Raw genomic sequence first — 17,133 nt, 5'->3', positions numbered from 1 at the left:
TCTGTGGGGTCCTTCATGAATACCATACATGTTCAGTGTTTTTCTTATAGTGGACACATGAACAGAGACTTCAGCATGTTCTAGAGATTTCTGCGGGTTTTTTGGTGTTGCCGTTGGGTTCTTTTTCACCTCCTTCGGCATTGCACTCTTGGTATGATCTGCAGTATACCAGACATTGAAGAGTGTCAGGGAAGTGAAGTACGTGCAGTGAAAATTACAATTGAGAAGGTGTTCAGGTAGCTTAACAGTCTGATGGAATGCACCCTCGGGTTTTGGAAGAAGTAGCTGGAGACATTGCGGAGGCATTAACAATGATCTTTCAAGAATCAATAGATTCTGGCATTGTACAGGATGACTGGAAAATTGCAAATGTTATTCCACTATTTAAGGGTGGGAGGCAGCAGAAAGGAAACTTTCGACCTGTTAGCCTGACATCAGTGGTTGGGAAGTTGTTGGAATCGATTGTTAGGGATGAGATTATGGAATACCTGGAGGCACATGACAAGATAGGCCAAAGCCAGCATGGTTTCCTGCAAAGAAAATCCTGCCTGGCTAACCCACTACAATTTTTTGAGGAAATTACAAGCATGGTAGACAAAGGAGATGCAGTAGATGTGGTGTACCTGGATTTTCAGAAGGCCTTTGACAAGGTACTGCACGAGGTTGCTTAGTGAGATAAGAGCCCATGGAAGTTACTAGCATGGTGGAGCGACAGAAAGCAGAGAGTGGGAATAAAGGGATCCTGGAGTTCCACAGGGGTTGTTGTTGGGACTGCTGCTTTTTATGATGTCCATGATTTGGACTATGGGATTAATGGATTTGTGCCAAATTTGCCGATGATACAAAGATAGGAGGAGGAGCAGGGGTAGTGTGAGGAAACACAGAGCCTGCAGAGTGACTTAGGTAGTTTAGGCGAATGGGCAAAGAAGTGGCAAATGAAATACAATGTTGGAAAGTGTATGGTCATGCACTTTGGTGGAAGAAATAAACGGGCAGACTATTATTTAGATGGGGAGAGAATTCAAGATGCAGAGATGCAAAAGGACCTGGGAGTCCTTGTGCAGGATACCCTAAAAGTTAACCTCCAGGTTGAATCAGTGGTGAAGAAGGCGAATGCAATGTTGGCGTTCATTTCTGGAGGTATAGAATATAAGAGCAGGGATGTGATGTTGAGGCTCTGTAAGGCACTCGTGAGACCACACTTGGAGTATTAGGTGCAGTTTTGGGCTCCTTATTTTAGAAAGGATATACTGACATTGGAGAGGGTTCAGAGAAGATTCACAAGAATGATTCCAGGTATGAAAGGGTTACCATATGAGGAATGTCTGGCAGCTCTTGCTGTATTCCCTGGAGTTCAAGAGAATGAGTAGGGAATCTCATAGAAACATTCCAAATGTTAAAAGGCCTGGACAGATTAGCTATGGCAAAGTTATTTCCCATGGTAGGAGATTCTAGACAAGAGGGCACGATTTCAGGATTGAAGGATGTCCATTTAGAACAGAGATGTGGAGAAATTACTTTAGTCAGAGGGTGATAAATCAGTGGAATTTGTTGCCACGAGTGACTGTGGAGGCCAAGTCATTGGGTGTATTTAAGGCAGAGATAGATAGTTTCTTGATTAGCCAGGGCATCAAAGGTTATGGGGTGAAGGCAGGGGAGTGGGGATGACTGGAAGAATTGGATCAGCCCATCATTGAATGGCAGAGCAGACTCACTGGACTGGATGGTCTACTTCCGCTCCTATTTCTTATGGTCTAAATAGCTTTTGGAGAGGGCATTACTGTAGAGGTTCTCATACTTTTTTGAACCTAGACTGTGATTGTTTAAATGGGAAGAAGTACAATTGTTTGTGAGTTGTTAGTTTAGGTAGAATGTGTTTGTCTATTATTGTGACTTAGATGAAGATCAGACCACATGAGTAATTAATGTAGAAGACCAGGTAATTGTAAAGGGTTTACAAACTTTTTCTTGCAACTGTATATAACAAATTATGAAGGGCATATATAATGAAAAAAATTTTCCCCATTGCAGATCTGTTTAAAATAGGAGATATAGGATAAAAGGTTCAGGAAACGCTGCAAAAGAATGTTTTTACCCCGAGGGAACACACTGCCTGAAGTGGAAGTGGAATTTCTCACAATGTTTCAGCATCTAGATGAGCACTTGAATTGCCAAGACATATAATAATATGGACCAAGAACTGGTAATTGAGATTAGTATGTTGTTTAGCCTGCAGCGTTCTGGAGAGCTGAAGGATCCAATTCTGTCCTATGCCTCTATCTAAGCAGAAATGATCTGGAGAAGTACTCAGCATGACAAGAAGCATCCATATAGAGAAATAACATTAATGTTTTGGGGTGGTGTCTTTCCATTAAAAAAAAATCATAGTTTCATACAACATAGAAACAAGGATTTTAGCCCACTGATTGCACTAAAGTGCCTGTTTCTATGCTATATGAACCATACCAACTGTTAAGACTCTGATTGGGTTAATCCCATTTTATTCTCCCTACATTCCCTCCAGATTCTACCTGATCCAGAATAGTAAGATGCATGGAATCAACTCAAAATTGGCTTGGGTAAAGAAGACAAAGTGTAGTGGTGGAAGTATGTTATTCTGACTGGAGGACTGTAACCAAAGGTGTTCTGCAGTCATCAGTGCTTGGACTATTTATTTGTGATAATGTAAAACTAACTCGTACAGCAACATAGATGACTGATTAGTATGTTGGCAACAACAAAAATTGCCAATCTCCTTCATTATCCAGAACTCTTCCAAACGATACAGCAGAATGTAGATCAATTGTAGAGATGAACAGAAAAATGTTGAGTTGACTTTAGTCCTGAGAAATGTAAGGTGTTGTATTTTGGGAGATCAAATGTTAAGGAGAATGTACACAGTAAATGTTGAGACTCTCAGTAGTATTGAACTATTGAGGATTCTTTGGGATCCAGGTCCATAGCTTCCTAAAAGTAACAAGACAAATGTTTAGAGTGCTAAATGTAGTCATTGAGTCATAAAAAAATTATAGCATATAAAAAGGCTTTTCAGCCCATCCAGTCTATGCCAAACCATATAAATTGCCTAGTCCCATCAACTTACACCCAGGCATACCCCTTCATACCTCTCCCACTTTTCTTGAACGTTGAAATCAAAATCACATCCACCACTTCCGCTGGCAGTGGTGTTCCACACTCACCACTCTGAGTGAAGTAGTTTCCCCTAGTGTCCCTCCTAAACATTTCACCTTTCACCCTTACTCATGAAAACTAGTTGTAGTTTCACCTAACCTCAGTTGAAAAAGCCTGCTTGTATTTACCCTATTCATACCCCTCACAGCCTCCAGTCATAGAGGCAACCGTCTACTACCACACCCTGGCTTCTCTCCCAAAGCTATTATCTAATCTAATTTCTTACCTCATCTTGAACCTTCTTGACCAACCTCTCATGCAGAACCTTGTCAAAGAACTTGCTAAAGTCCATGTAGACAACATCCACTGCCTTGCTTTCTTAAATTAAACTTGCCTGATAACTTTCTTGAAAAACTCTTAAGACTGATTAGACATGACCTACCAAGGACAAAGCCATGTTGACCATCCCTAATCAGTCCCTGTCTATCCAAATACATGTATATCCAGTCCCTTAGAATACATTCCAATCATTTCCCCTCTACTGATGTCAGGCTCACCACCTTTAATTTCCTGATTTATTTTTAGAGCTTTTCTTAAACAACAGAACAAGATTAGCTATCCACTATCCTCCAGTACCTCACCTGCTACCAAGGATGAGTTAAATATCTCTGCTTAGGCCCCTGCAATTTCTGCACTTACCTCCCAAAGGAACACCTTGTCAGGCCCTGGGAATTTATCCACCTTAATTTTCCTAAGACAGCAAACACCTCCTTCTCTGTAATCTGTATACAGTCCATGTCTTTGCTGCTGCTTTGCCTTATTTCTGTAGACTCTGTGTCCATCTCCCAAGTAAATACAAATGCAAAAATTCCATTTAAGATCTCCTCAGTCTTTTGCCTCCATGCATAGATTACCATTCTGATCTTTGTCGACCAATTTTGTCCCTTGCAACCCCTTTGCTGTTAACTTATCAGTAGAAGCCCTTAGAATTCTGCTTCACCATGTCTGCTAGAGCAACCTGTCTTTTTTTAACCCTCCTGCTTTCTTTGTGGTCTCTTGCATTTATTATACTCTATAACTACCTCATTTGTTGCTACCTGCCTACACCTGCTGTGCGCCTCCTTTTTTCTTCTTAAACAGGGCATCAATCTATCTTGAAAACCAAGGTTCTATAAATCATTTATCCTTTCCTTTTGTTCTAACAGGCACATACAAGCTTTGTCCTCTCAAAGGCATCCCACTCACCGAGTATACCTTTGTCAGAAAACAGCCTGTCCCAATTCATACTTGTCAGATCCTTTCTCCAATTTAGAACCTCAATCAGAGGATCAGACCTATCCTTTTACATAATTACCTTGAAACTAATAACAATATGATAACTAGATGCAAAGTATTCCCCTACATAAACTTGTCACCTGCCCTGTCTCATTCTGTAATAGGAGATGAAGTATTGCACATTCTCTTGTTGGGACTTCTGCCAACTGATTAAGGAAACTTTTCTGAACACACCTGACAAGCTCTGTCTTTTACAGTATGGGAGACCCAGTCAATACACAAAGTTAGAATCACTTCCTATCCCAACCTTGTGTTTCTTGCAACAGTCTGCAGTCTCTGTACATATTTGTTCCTCTAAATCCCAGATTGTTGGGTGGTCTATAATATAGCCCCATTAACGTGGTCATACCTTTCTTAGTCCTGTCTGCCACTAGAAATGTCAAATATGGCATACTTGCCTTCAGAGTATAAAAATCAGGAAGTCATGTTGCAGTTGTAGAAAAACTTTCGGCTGCATTTGGAGTACTGTGTTTAGTTCTGTTTGCCCCACTACAGTAAGGATGTGAAGGCTTTGGAGAGGGTGCACAGGAGGTTGCTGATTGGATTAGAGAGGTTGGATAGATTTGGCTTATTTTCTCTGGGAGCAGAAACTGAAGGGAGACCTGATTAGAAAATGAGAGTCATAGGTAAGGTAGATAGCCAGAGTCTCTTTCTCAGGGTAGAAATGTTAAATACTAGAGGAGATGGCTTTAAGGCAAGAGGAGAGATGTTTAAGGAGATGTTTGGAGTTGATTTTTTTTTTACAACAGTGTCTGGAATGTACTGCCAGGGATGATAGTAGAAACATACATGATAGTGGTGTTTAAGATACAGGTGTCCCCCGCTTTTCGAACATTCGCTTTACGAAACCTCAGTGTTACTAAAGACCTACATTAGTACCCTGTTTTCGCTTTCAGAAGGTGTTTTCACTGTTATGAAGAAAGGCAGCACACGCCCCGAGCAGCCGCTCTCCCCCGCATTCGGAACGGCATTGCTTTAACACGTGCCTGTGAGCAGTGTTAGCAGGGTGAGTTCTAAGGTGTCGGAAAAGCCTGAAAGAGTAAGGGTGTTACACTTAGCATAAAACTAGACATAATTAAGTGTTTTGATCGTGGTGAATGAAGCAAGGACAAAGTGAGTTTGGCTTGTGGAAGATGAGGAAGATGATGTTGAAGAGGTTTTGGCATCCCATGACCAAGAACTGATAGATGAAGAGCTGATGCAATTAGAAGAGGAAAGGATAACAATCGAAACCGAATGCAGAAAGTGAAGCAACTGCATGAGACTTTCGCTGCAATGATAAAGTACGACTTTAATTTTGAAAGGGTATGTAGGTTTAGGGGATATTTGCAGGATGGTTTGAGTGCTTACAAACAACTGTGTGATAGAAAAATGCGTGAGGCTCAGCAGTCAAGCAAGCCTTCCACATCGGTCACAGCAGACGATGAACCTTGACCTTCGACATCAAGGTGGGCAGTCATAGGAGAAGATGAGCTGCCTGCCCTGATAGACGATGAGATGACACCCCCGTGTCCCACCACCCCAACACTCTGGCCCCGGCCAGATACTGTACCGATTCGCGAAGAACGCAGTGGTAGCCGGGAGGCACACAGCACATCTTTAAGAAAAAAGCCGAAATAAACATGCTAATTAATTAGGTGCCGCCTAGCACGTAATTGTCGGCCCAGATCAGAGGCGATGCAATTGGCAATCGCCTCTGATCTGGGCCGACATTTATGTGCTGGGCAGCACTTAATTAATTAGCATGTTTATTTTGGCTTTTTTCTTAACGCTGTGCTGTGTGCCTCCCGACTGCTGCTGCGTTCTTCGCGGCAATGTATCAGGTCGGCAGCCCGGAGGGTGGAGGCCACTGCACCACCCAGCCTGCGACGACTCAGTCGAACACACCATCATCAGTGTGCTCAGCGTTGTTTTCCCAATTCCGGTAAGTGATACTACACTGTACATACATTATTTCTACTTTATATAGGCTGTGTATTTTTACATGTTATTTGGTAGATTTGGCAGCTTCATAGTTTAAAGGTTACTGGAGAGCGCTTTTATGCCAACAGCTTTTCTGCCGAGAGCACTTGCGTGAGATTTTCGCTACGGAAATCTGTGCAGGCAATCGTTGTAGAGAAATATTTCTACTTTATATAGGCTGTGTATTTATCATATCATTCCTGCTTTTGGTAGGTTATTTTTGGGTCTGCGAACGCTCACAAAATTTTCCCATATACAGGTTTCCCCCGCCATCCGAAGGTAGAGTGTTCCTATGAAACGGTTCGTAAGCTGAAATGTTGTAAAGCGAAGAAGCAATTACCATTTATTTATATGGGAAAATTTTGCGAGCGTTCGCAGACCCAAAAATAACCTACCAAATCATGCCAAATAACACATAAAACCTAAAATAGCAGTAACATAGTAAAAGCAGGAATGATATGATAAATACACAGCCTATATAAAGTAAAAATACTTTTCCACAATCATTACTGAACTGTTCTCCGGAGCGAAAATCTCACGCAAGCGCTGTTGGCAAAAACACGCGCAAGCGCTCTCCAGTAACCTTTAAGTTATGAAGCTGCCAAATCATACCAAATAACACGTAAAAATACACAGCCGATATAAAGTAGAAATAATGTATGTACAGTGTAGTATCACCTACAGGAATCGGGACAGCGCCGAGCACACTGATGATGGTGTGTTAGACTGAGTTGGAGTTTGGGTGGTGCAGTGGCCCCCCACCCTCCAGGCCGCTGAATGATACATAGCTGCGAAGAACGCAGGGGTCCAGCGGTAGCCGGGAGGTACGCAGCACGTCTTTAAGAAAAAAGCCGAAACAAACATGCTAATTAATTAGGTGCTGCCCGTAATTGTCGGCCCAGATCAGTGCTGATTTCCCATTGCGTCGTCTCTGATTTGGGCTGACAATTACGTGTCGGCAGCACCTAATTAATTAGCATGTTTATTTCGGCTTTTTTCTTAAAGATGTGCTGTGTGCCTCCCGGCTACTGCTGCATTCTCCGCGAATCGGTATCTGTCCGTGGCCTGGGGGTTGCGGTGGTGGGACACTGGGGTGTCATTTCGTCGCCCGTTTCCATTAGAGCAGACAGCTCATCTTCTCCTATGACTGCCCGCCTCGGATGTCGAAGGTCGAGGTTCGTCGTCTGCTGTGGCTGATGTGGAAGGCTTGCTTGACTGCTGAGCCTCGCGCATTTTTCTATCACACAGTTCTTTAATAAGGACTCAAACCATCCTGCAAATATCCCCGAAACTGACGTACCCGTTCAAAATTAAAGTCGTACTTTATCATTACTCATTCAGGTTTTGATTGTTATCCTTTTTTCTTCCAATTACATCAGCTTTTCATCTATCAGTTCTTGCTTATGGAATGCCAAAACCTCTTCAACATCATCTTCGTCAACTTCCACAAGCCAAACTCACGTTGTCCTTACTTCGTTCACCACGATCAAAACGCTTAATTATGTCTAGTTTTACCATAAGTGTAACACCCTTACGAGCTCTTTCAGGCTTTTCCGATACCATAGAACTCATCTTGCAAACGGCTGTGCACAGGCTTGTGTTTAAGCAATGCCAGCGAGAATCCGGGGGAGAGCGGCTGCTCGGGACACGCTGCCTTTTATCGCGCGCTGAATTTTTTTTTTGTATCAGTGAAAACACCTTCTGAAAGTGAAAATAGGGTACTAATGTAGGTCTTTCGTAACTGTGAGGTTTCGTAAAGCGAACGTTCAAAAAGTGGGTGACACCTGTAAAAAATGGTAATTACTTCTTCACTTTGCGACATTTCGGCTTACGAACCGTTTCATAGGAACGCTGTACCTTCGGATGGCGGGGGAAACCTGTATATTTAGGCAGGCAGTTGGACATGCAGGAAATGGAAAAATACAGTTCATATGCAAGAAAGTAGGTTTTGTTTAATTTGGACTCATTTTGACAGATATTGTGAGCCAAGCAGCCTGTCCCTGTACTGTTACATGTAAAATAATGAGCCTATGGAATTCTCTACTTATAGAAGGCAGTTTGAGGTCAAATCATTAATCATATTGAAAATGAAGCCACAGACAGTTCAAATGGCTAAAGAAATGAAGGGAAAAAAACTGGAAACTCAAATTTTGGATCATTAGCTATGATCATATTGAATGGCAGATCAAACTTGAATGCTCATCTGGCCTACTATTTGCTATGTAAAATAGTCAACTAATATTAAAAGAACTGCAAATGTCAGAAATCCAAATTGTTGCTTGTCTGAAATTGTTGAATGGAGTGCTAAATTTCATCAAGCACTGTAATCCTGGAGCTTGTATTGAGTTTTGTTGGACTAAAAGAGATGGGGACAGTAACATGCCTGTAAGGTCAGTCATGTTTCTGAACTAAAGGTATCCTGTAGAGTGGTTTCTCATTTTGTATTTAGTCAGTCTGTGGTGGAAGAGGCCACATTCTCATCTTTGTCTGAAAAATATCATGGACCTAAAATACTAACTGATAGTCTACAGAACCAGCCTGACTTGAGCTTTACCACAAGGAGTTGCAAACATGAAATGCTGTATCTGAGAGTCCATTCTTGGAACCAAAAAAATTATGAATCACCTTCTGTACTTTTATTTCTGTATCTTTCCCTTTAAGGTTGCTGAGATTCTAAAAATGCCTGCAATGAGAGTATATGAAGTGGCAACATTTTATACCATGTTTAATCGTAAGCCAGTGGGAAAGTACCACATTCAAATATGTACAACCACGCCATGCATGCTGCGAAACTCTGACGCCATTGTAAAATGCATCAAGGAAAAACTTGGTAAGCAGGAAAAAAAATTCTCAAAGAATAGAATTGTGTTTTTAGGTAGATGTGCTTCTAAACTGGATTTGATTACACGATCCTTTCAAATTCTTTAATGGACCACCATTTAAAGTTAACAACAGGAATTCTGCAGATGCTGGAAATTCAAGCAACATACATCAAAGTTGCTGGTGAACGCAGCAGGCCAGGCAGCATCTGTAGGAAGAGGTGCAGTCGAAGTTTCAGGCCGAGACCCTTCGTCAGGACTAACTGAAGGAAGAGTGAGTAAGGGATTTGAAAGTTGGAGGGGGAGGGGGAGATCCAAAATGATAGGAGAAGACAGGAGGGGGAGGAATAGAGCCAAGAGCTGGACAGGTGATAGGCAAAAGGGGATACGAGAGGATCATGGGACAGGAGGTCTGAGAAGAAAGATGGGGGGGGGGGGACCCAGAGGATGGGCAAGAGGTATATTCAAAGGGACAGAGGGAGAAAAAGGAGAGAGTGAGAAATAATGTGTGCATAAAAATAAGTAACAGATGGGGTACGAGGGGGAGGTGGGGCCTTAGCGGAAGTTAGAGAAGTCGATGTTCATGCCATCAGGTTGGAGGCTACCCAGACGGAATATAAGGTGTTGTTCCTCCAACCTCAGTGTGGCTTCATCTTTACAGTAGAAGAGGCCGTGGATAGACATGTCAGAATGGGAATGGGATGTGGAATTAAAATGTGTGGCCACTGGGAGATACTGCTTTCTCCTGGCCTCCTCTACTGTAAAAATGAAGCCACACTGAGGTTGGAGGAACAACACCTTATATTCCGTCTGGGTAGCCTCCAACCTGATGGCATGAACATCGACTTCTCTAACTTCCGCTAAGGCCCCACCTCCCCCTCGTACCCCATCTGTTACTTATTTTTATGCACACATTCTTTCTCTCACTCTCCTTTTTCTCCCTCTGTCCCTTTGAATATACCTCTTGCCCATCCTCTGGGTACCCCCCCCCCCTTGTCTTTCTTCCCGGACCTCCTGTCCCATGATCCTCGTATCCCCTTTTGCCTATCACCTGTCCAGCTCTTGGCTCTATCCCTCCCCCTCCTGTCTTCTCCTATCACTTTGGATCCCTCCCTCCCCCTCCAACTTTCAAATCCCTTACTCACTCTTCCTTCAGTTAGTCCTGACGAAGGGTCTCGGCCTGAAATGTCGACTGCACCATTTAAAGTTGTTCTTTTTTGTAAATCTTTACTTGTTAAGAAAACATTGCCTACATACTATTTTCATCTTTGCAGAATAAATCAAAAGACCTAAACAATATATACATTTAAAGTTACTTAAATATAGACACAACTAATTTGCACAAATACCAAATTCTGTTTTAGTTATCTCAGTTGTAGGAGATGTACTGGTAAAGAAATCTGTTCACAGAATTCCAAAAGAATTATATCTAGCTAAACAAAGAAATGGCATCTTATTGTAATATCACAACTTGAAGAAAGCATATCTAACAATATGCAACTCTGGACTCAATTATTTAAGTTTTGAGTGGAACTTGGATCTGTAATAATGCCACTTCTGAGGATTAGTTCCCTCATCATGTATTTTAGATTGGCTAGATAGTTGGTTTAGCATTAAGATAATGCCAAAGCTTAACTATGTTTCATTTGAAGGTTAGGATTATAAATTTGTAATAAAATGGACTTTTTCCTACACTCCCATATTAACTTGTATTTATCTCGTAGAATTTACATTTCATTTTATTGTGCATTCATGTCCTGGACTAAATAGTAAGATGGTAATCTGAAATGAAAATTAAACATCAGCATTATTTATTAAAAATTTAGAGGGGGAAAAACTGCCTTTGTAGTAGTATGTATTTTGACAAAATGTCTCTATCTGTCTTGCTGCTTCAAAACAAACTAGATAGTGTTTTTTTTGGTTCTTGCACCTTTTCTTTAGAATTGTGGTCCCCCTTTCATTCTCCCTACTAAAATAGAACATATCACATTTTGCAACATCAGATTTCATCTGCAACTTTAATCAGCAAGCATCAACCAATAAATATAGAGGTAGAAGAATCAATTTAGTCCAAATTAAATTGAGAAGTTGATAGCTTAAGCATGGTTTGTGAAGTAAATTGTGTGTATAAATGAAGGTGTAAACTTAGCTTCCTACTGCGTGAAATAAATGCTTCAAGGCAAGACAAATCTTAAACACTTATTCACTCTGCTTTCCATAAAAAAGGGATAATGACATCATTTCAGTAAGTGGAATTAATGTTGTAATCTTTATGTAACGTTATTATTTAACTAGCTTGATTAAAAGTTTTGATCTGAAATGTAGAGACAGGAGAGTTTTGAGTGACTAGTATTGAGCCTGATAAACATAGCACTTAAAGCCTCAAACTCTTGAACTAATTGTGTTGTATAGGTCTTGGTGCTATGTGAGACTATACTGATGTTTTGTAACGATTGAATTATTGCAGATTTTGATCCAAAAATCCCATTATGTCTTATTGCTGGTGCTTTTAATATCTTAGACAGGATCAGTACCTGATGTTCACCAGACCTTTGCAAATGCACCTGTATGCTTCCTAGAGGAGATTATTTACTCAGTACTAATCATGAAGTCATTATTTACTTCCACAGGCTAATGAAATTTCTATTTTTCATCAATTTTTCTCATAGTTATGGCTTGTCAGTAGTTCTGTACCAAAAGTTTGCCACTCCAACAATGGTCTAATTAATTATCTGTACAGATTTTTCATTATCTGCTTTCTTTTTCATTTTAAATAAATGATCCCATTTGACTAATGATTTCCACTAGCTTGCAAACAATTGAAACAATTGTCCCTCCCCCAAATACTTGTAACATTTGCTTCCCCTTCTTTTTCCTGTCATCCTACTACTGAATTATCACTTTTTCTCCTTTCTAGTCTTTCTAATGAGAGACAGTAAGACCATCATTACCCCAGCTGAAAATGGTATCCCAAGGCAGTCATGGTTCAAATCAAAGGCATTCATGCTCTCTAGTCAGAATCTGAACAGCTGTGGAAGTAAATTGCATTTCTTGCAAGTGATTAACTATAACTCATGACGGTAGCTGAAGAATGATAATCAGGTTAATCATTTCTAGGCTATAAATAGTATCCTACAATTCTTTACATTTTTGCAATTTGTAGCAGAATCCTGGAGTCAATGACCAAGCTTCCCATTTCTACCAAATTCCATCCCCATTTTAGATCTACTTTATTCCCTCCCCACCACTGAATTGGCAGTTTTGCCTTTAAAAAAAGTAACGGTAACTTTCCTTATATAAATTTCTAGTTGGTGCTGTCATTTTTGAAACAGTGCAAGTTATAATATTTTTGGTTAATAACAGGTATTAACCAGTCTCAGCATAAAACAATGCATTTTAAACATAACAAGTTTCAATTTTCTATCTGAAAATGAACAGGTCTTTAATGATTAGTTTTGAAGTTTAATTCAATAGCAAGTGCCTCAACTTGTTTAACAATGAAAGATTAACATATTCTTAAACAAGCTCTGTTTTTTACTATTTTTGAAAAAGCTATTCAAAATTGGTTCTGACCATCTCAATTCAAATGGTTTTGATGCAAAATTAGGAAATTTAATTTTGTTTTTAGGTGTTGCAGTTGGAGAAACAACATCTGATAAGCTTTTCACCATCACAGAAGTGGAGTGTCTAGGCGCATGTGTGAATGCACCAATGGTGCAAATTAATGACAATTATTATGTAAGTATTACACATCTTTCACCATTTTAGATATTCATGTGATGATAAAAATGAAGACCATGCATATTATTCAGATTGTACAAATACAAATCAGATGTTAAAGGCAGAGAGTAAGTGCCTCCCTTAGAACCACAAGAGCAAACATTTCAAAGTAAACCTAAGATTATTAAAGTGCAATATTCATACCAAATCATTAACAGCATTGATCATCTCTCACTGAACCTTGTGGTACACCAATGCTCAGATTTTCAATAAAAAACATCCTTCCAATATCACTGTCTTAGTCCTATCGTCAAGCCAATTTGTAGTCCAATTTATGAAGTTGCCTTGAATCCTAGAGGCTAGTCTTTTGATCCATCTCACACGTGGCCTTGTCATAGACCTTACTGAAATCAGTGTTAGCTACATTAACTGCAATGCCCTCAGCAACACACATTATTACCTCTTCCAAAAATTCATTTCAAATTGATCATACAGAATCTCCCGCTAATTAGGCGCTGTTAACCAACTGAAATCCCTGCTTTTAAACTGTAGAGTAATCCTGTTTTTCGGTTCCTTCCCCACCCCCAATAATTTCCCTAAACACATAAATCAGTAATTATCCGGGTTATCTCTATTGGTTTTCTTGAATAAATTCACCACATTTGTTGCCTTCCAGTCATCCTGTAGCTCAACTGTAAGCAGTGAAAATTTAAAGATCTATTGCAAGGCCCTAGCAATCTTCTCCCTTGCCTCCCATAGCAGCCTAGGATGCATTTTAGAAAAAAATCAGGTTTCAATCACTGGCATACGTGATACCACATCAGGTTGTGGTGATTTATCTGCTTTTAAGCCTGCTAATATATCTAAACCTTAACATCATATTTCAAGATGTCATTGTTCCTGTACTCAAATTCTCGGAAAAACAATGCTGAGTAAATCCAGATTAAGTATTCATTTAAGACATTGCTTTAATGAAATAAAAATTATGTCCATCAGCCATTGTCATTAATTCTACTTGTTGGCTACATGAAAGTCAAGACACAAAAGCTGACTTCCAAATTGATGACACCTTGATTTAACAGAATTTGAGATGGATGCGTCCAGCTGAGGTTCTGGATAGAAGTCTTTGCAGTGGGGCTTGAACGCCCTAGCTTTCTAACTAATATTAACCAACATAAGTAATAATTTATAACTAAATTACAACAAGCTTCTTGAAAGATTGCACAAACACTTGACTGTTCTTCACTTGCTTCTCAGAATATAATCCCTTGAGCATCCAGTAGTTCTCTTGTATTATTTTCATCTAATGCTATGTAGTTTCTCATTTTCAGCTTTAATACCACGTATTTCCTCTAACAATAGTGTATAATTTATATTTATATATTAAATATAACTAATGGTATTCAGTGATATTAATAATTTGCATTATAGGAGGATTTAACACCAAAAGACATGGAGGAAATAATTGATGAATTAAAGGCAGGCAAGATTCCCAAACCTGGCCCAAGGTAAATAGAATGTTAAGTTATGTAGTAAAATGCAATATTTAAAAACTACTTACATTTGGAAGATTGTTATTGTGTATTTATTAAAACGCTTCATATGAACCTCTGTGCTAGTTTCCCCTTATAATTTTAGTTAGACTAGTCACTTTAAGAACCTGTGTTTTAGCATCAGCAAACAAGATCGTGGCTTTCATGTGCATCACAGATGGATTTATGATCTTAGACCATAAGACATAGGGGCAGAATTAGACAATTTGGCCCATCAAGTTTACTCTGACATTCAATCATGGCTGATTTATTTTCCTCCCTTCAACCCCATTCTCATGCCTTCTCCCCTTGGCCTTTGTTATTCCTACTAATCGAGAATCTGTCCATTTTCAGTTTAAACATACTCAGTGGCTTGGCCTCCACGGCCATCTTTAGTAATGAATTCCACAGATTCACCACCTACTGGCTAAAGAAATCCCTCTGCATCTCTTAATAGAATATCTTTTTATTCTAAGGCTGTGCCCTCTTGTCCGAGACATTCTACACAGCCACTCTATCATGCGCTTTCAATACTTGGTAGGTTTCAATGAGATACCCCCTCCCCCTTCTGAAATCCAGCACATACAGACCCAGAGCCATTAAACACTTCTCATACACTAATCCCTTAATTTCCAGATTCATTCTCATAAACCTCTCTAGACCCTCTCCAATGCCAGCACATCCTTTCATTGAAATGGGGGCCCAAAACCTCGCAATACTCCAAATGCAGTCTGACCCAGTGCCTTATACAGCTTCAGCATTACATCTGTGTGTTTATATTTTCTAGTCCTCTGGAAATGCATTTCATTGCATTTGCCTTCCTATCTACTGATTCAACTTGCAAGTTAACCTGCAGCAAATCCTACACTACGACTCGCAAGTCCCTTTGCACTGCCAATTTCTGTATTCGCTCCTTGTTTAGGAATAAGGTTTAGACTATAGTGGATTCCAGTTTTTTTTCTTTCTTAATCCACCTTGATAGGTCAGACTTCAAACAAAAGTCTAGTTTGAAATCAGCACATTTTTGGGTGGGTCAAAATGTTATTTCAAGGTCTGGATGTTTTAATTCCTGGACTCAATTGCATGCCATTGGTTAGCCAAAATAGCTCAGTCAGAAGCTACCAGCCAGTGTTAAATACAAGGTTGCTGGAAAGTAAGTGAAATGTAGACTAGAATCTGAAGCAGAAACTTTCCTTGTGGGTACTAGTAAAGGTTGCGTACTGCGCTAGTAACAACCTGCCCTTTTAAAGAAATGAATTAAAAGCTCTTACTGTGTGCTCAAATACAAACAACTGTTAAGTTGAAGATAAGTAAAGCATATGTTTGAGCACACAGCATATAATAAATTCAACAAAAATAGTATAGAGAAACAGAAAAATGGCACAAAGTGCAAGATTCAATATAAAGAAATGGATACAAGTTGTGCATATCAATCTCATTTACAAAGAGGTAGAAGTCTTCATTGACAGAATTAATTATACCCACTCTTCGTAAATTATAGTTGTCAATATGTAGCCTTTTAAAGCTATCTTGATGTATAAGGGCACACAAATATAATGTCTAGGTTCTCTTCTCCATTGATCTTAAACCTTGCTCCTCTTGCACTTATCAAAAACGGAGAGATTTATGGATTAGCATGTCATTAAAACAACGCCCATGTAGCTGTGTTAGTTCTTCTCTCCTTTCATCCTATTTCTTTCTTGCACTAGCATCTTCATCTCTTATATGCCACTTCCTTCATTCAGTTTCCATCATCTGCTTCCTCAAATTTCCAAACTTCTGTAATTCCTAACTCCATTGTTATAAGGTTTCTCAAAAGTTCCAGCTATTTTCCCATTAAATCTACTATCAACATTCTCTTCAAGTCCCACCAGTTCTTCATTTTCAACCTTACTGAAGTTTCATGTTTGAATCTGACTTTGTTCCTGCCATAAAACTGAAAAGCTGTAATTTTTTTTCAAACTTAAGTTTGAAGTTTATTGTCATCTGACTGTACATGTATACAACCAAATGAAACATTTCTCCAGACCATGGTACACCCACAAAACATGTATAACGACAAATATGTTAATAAAATGTAATTCAAAGTGCATGTAGTGCACAGCATCGGTAAACAGCTCGCTGTCCTAGTGTCAAGACCTTGGTGGTGGCAGGACTTTATTAGTCTCTCAGCGTGAGGGAAGAAGCTGTTACCCAGTCTGGTAGTCCTAGTCCTCTACCTCCACCCTGATGGTAGTGGGTCAAGGAGATTGTGGGATGAGTGGTAGGGATCGTCAACAATGCTTCTGGCCCTTCGTATATAAATGTCACAAATATGGGGAGGGAGGCTCTCAGCTGTTTTACTATCGCCTGTAGGGTCTTGTGGTCCAGTATCTTATAGCTTCCAGACCATGCATGATGCAACCAAACTGGACCTAATAGTGCTCCTGTAGATAGTTGTTATAATGGAGAGCTTTACATACATTAACCTCCTCAAAAAGTGTAGATACTACTGTACCTTCTTGACTAATGTGGTGGTGTTGTGGGTCCAGGTTAGATTGTCCGTTACTTGTGCACTAGGGAGCTTTGTGCTCTTCACTCTCTCCACAGCAGAGCCATTGATATGCAATGGAGTGCACTCAACCTGTGTCTTC

At 39.9% G+C, this 17,133-nt stretch overlaps 1 protein-coding gene and 1 long non-coding RNA gene across 2 annotated transcripts in view; one reads left to right on the top strand and one right to left on the bottom strand.

The window, feature by feature from the left end:
- The window catches only part of LOC140198126 (uncharacterized), a 61,017-nt gene that overhangs the window by 30,715 nt on the left and 13,169 nt on the right, over window positions 1-17,133 (bottom strand). The gene's annotated exons all lie outside the window — the stretch shown is intronic.
- The window catches only part of ndufv2 (NADH:ubiquinone oxidoreductase core subunit V2), a 66,684-nt gene that overhangs the window by 46,021 nt on the left and 3,530 nt on the right, over window positions 1-17,133 (top strand). Inside the window, exons 5-7 of the mRNA XM_072259059.1 lie at window positions 9,091-9,259; window positions 12,877-12,986; window positions 14,400-14,476. Coding sequence (XP_072115160.1) covers window positions 9,091-9,259; window positions 12,877-12,986; window positions 14,400-14,476 — 356 coding nt within the window. The remainder of the gene's footprint in view (window positions 1-9,090; window positions 9,260-12,876; window positions 12,987-14,399; window positions 14,477-17,133) is intronic.

The sequence above is a fragment of the Mobula birostris genome, chromosome 1 (assembly GCF_030028105.1).
Source record: "Mobula birostris isolate sMobBir1 chromosome 1, sMobBir1.hap1, whole genome shotgun sequence".
Classification (NCBI taxonomy): domain Eukaryota; kingdom Metazoa; phylum Chordata; class Chondrichthyes; order Myliobatiformes; family Myliobatidae; genus Mobula; species Mobula birostris.
Note: the sequence above shows the minus strand (reverse complement) of the source record. Positions and strands in the feature narration are given on the sequence as shown.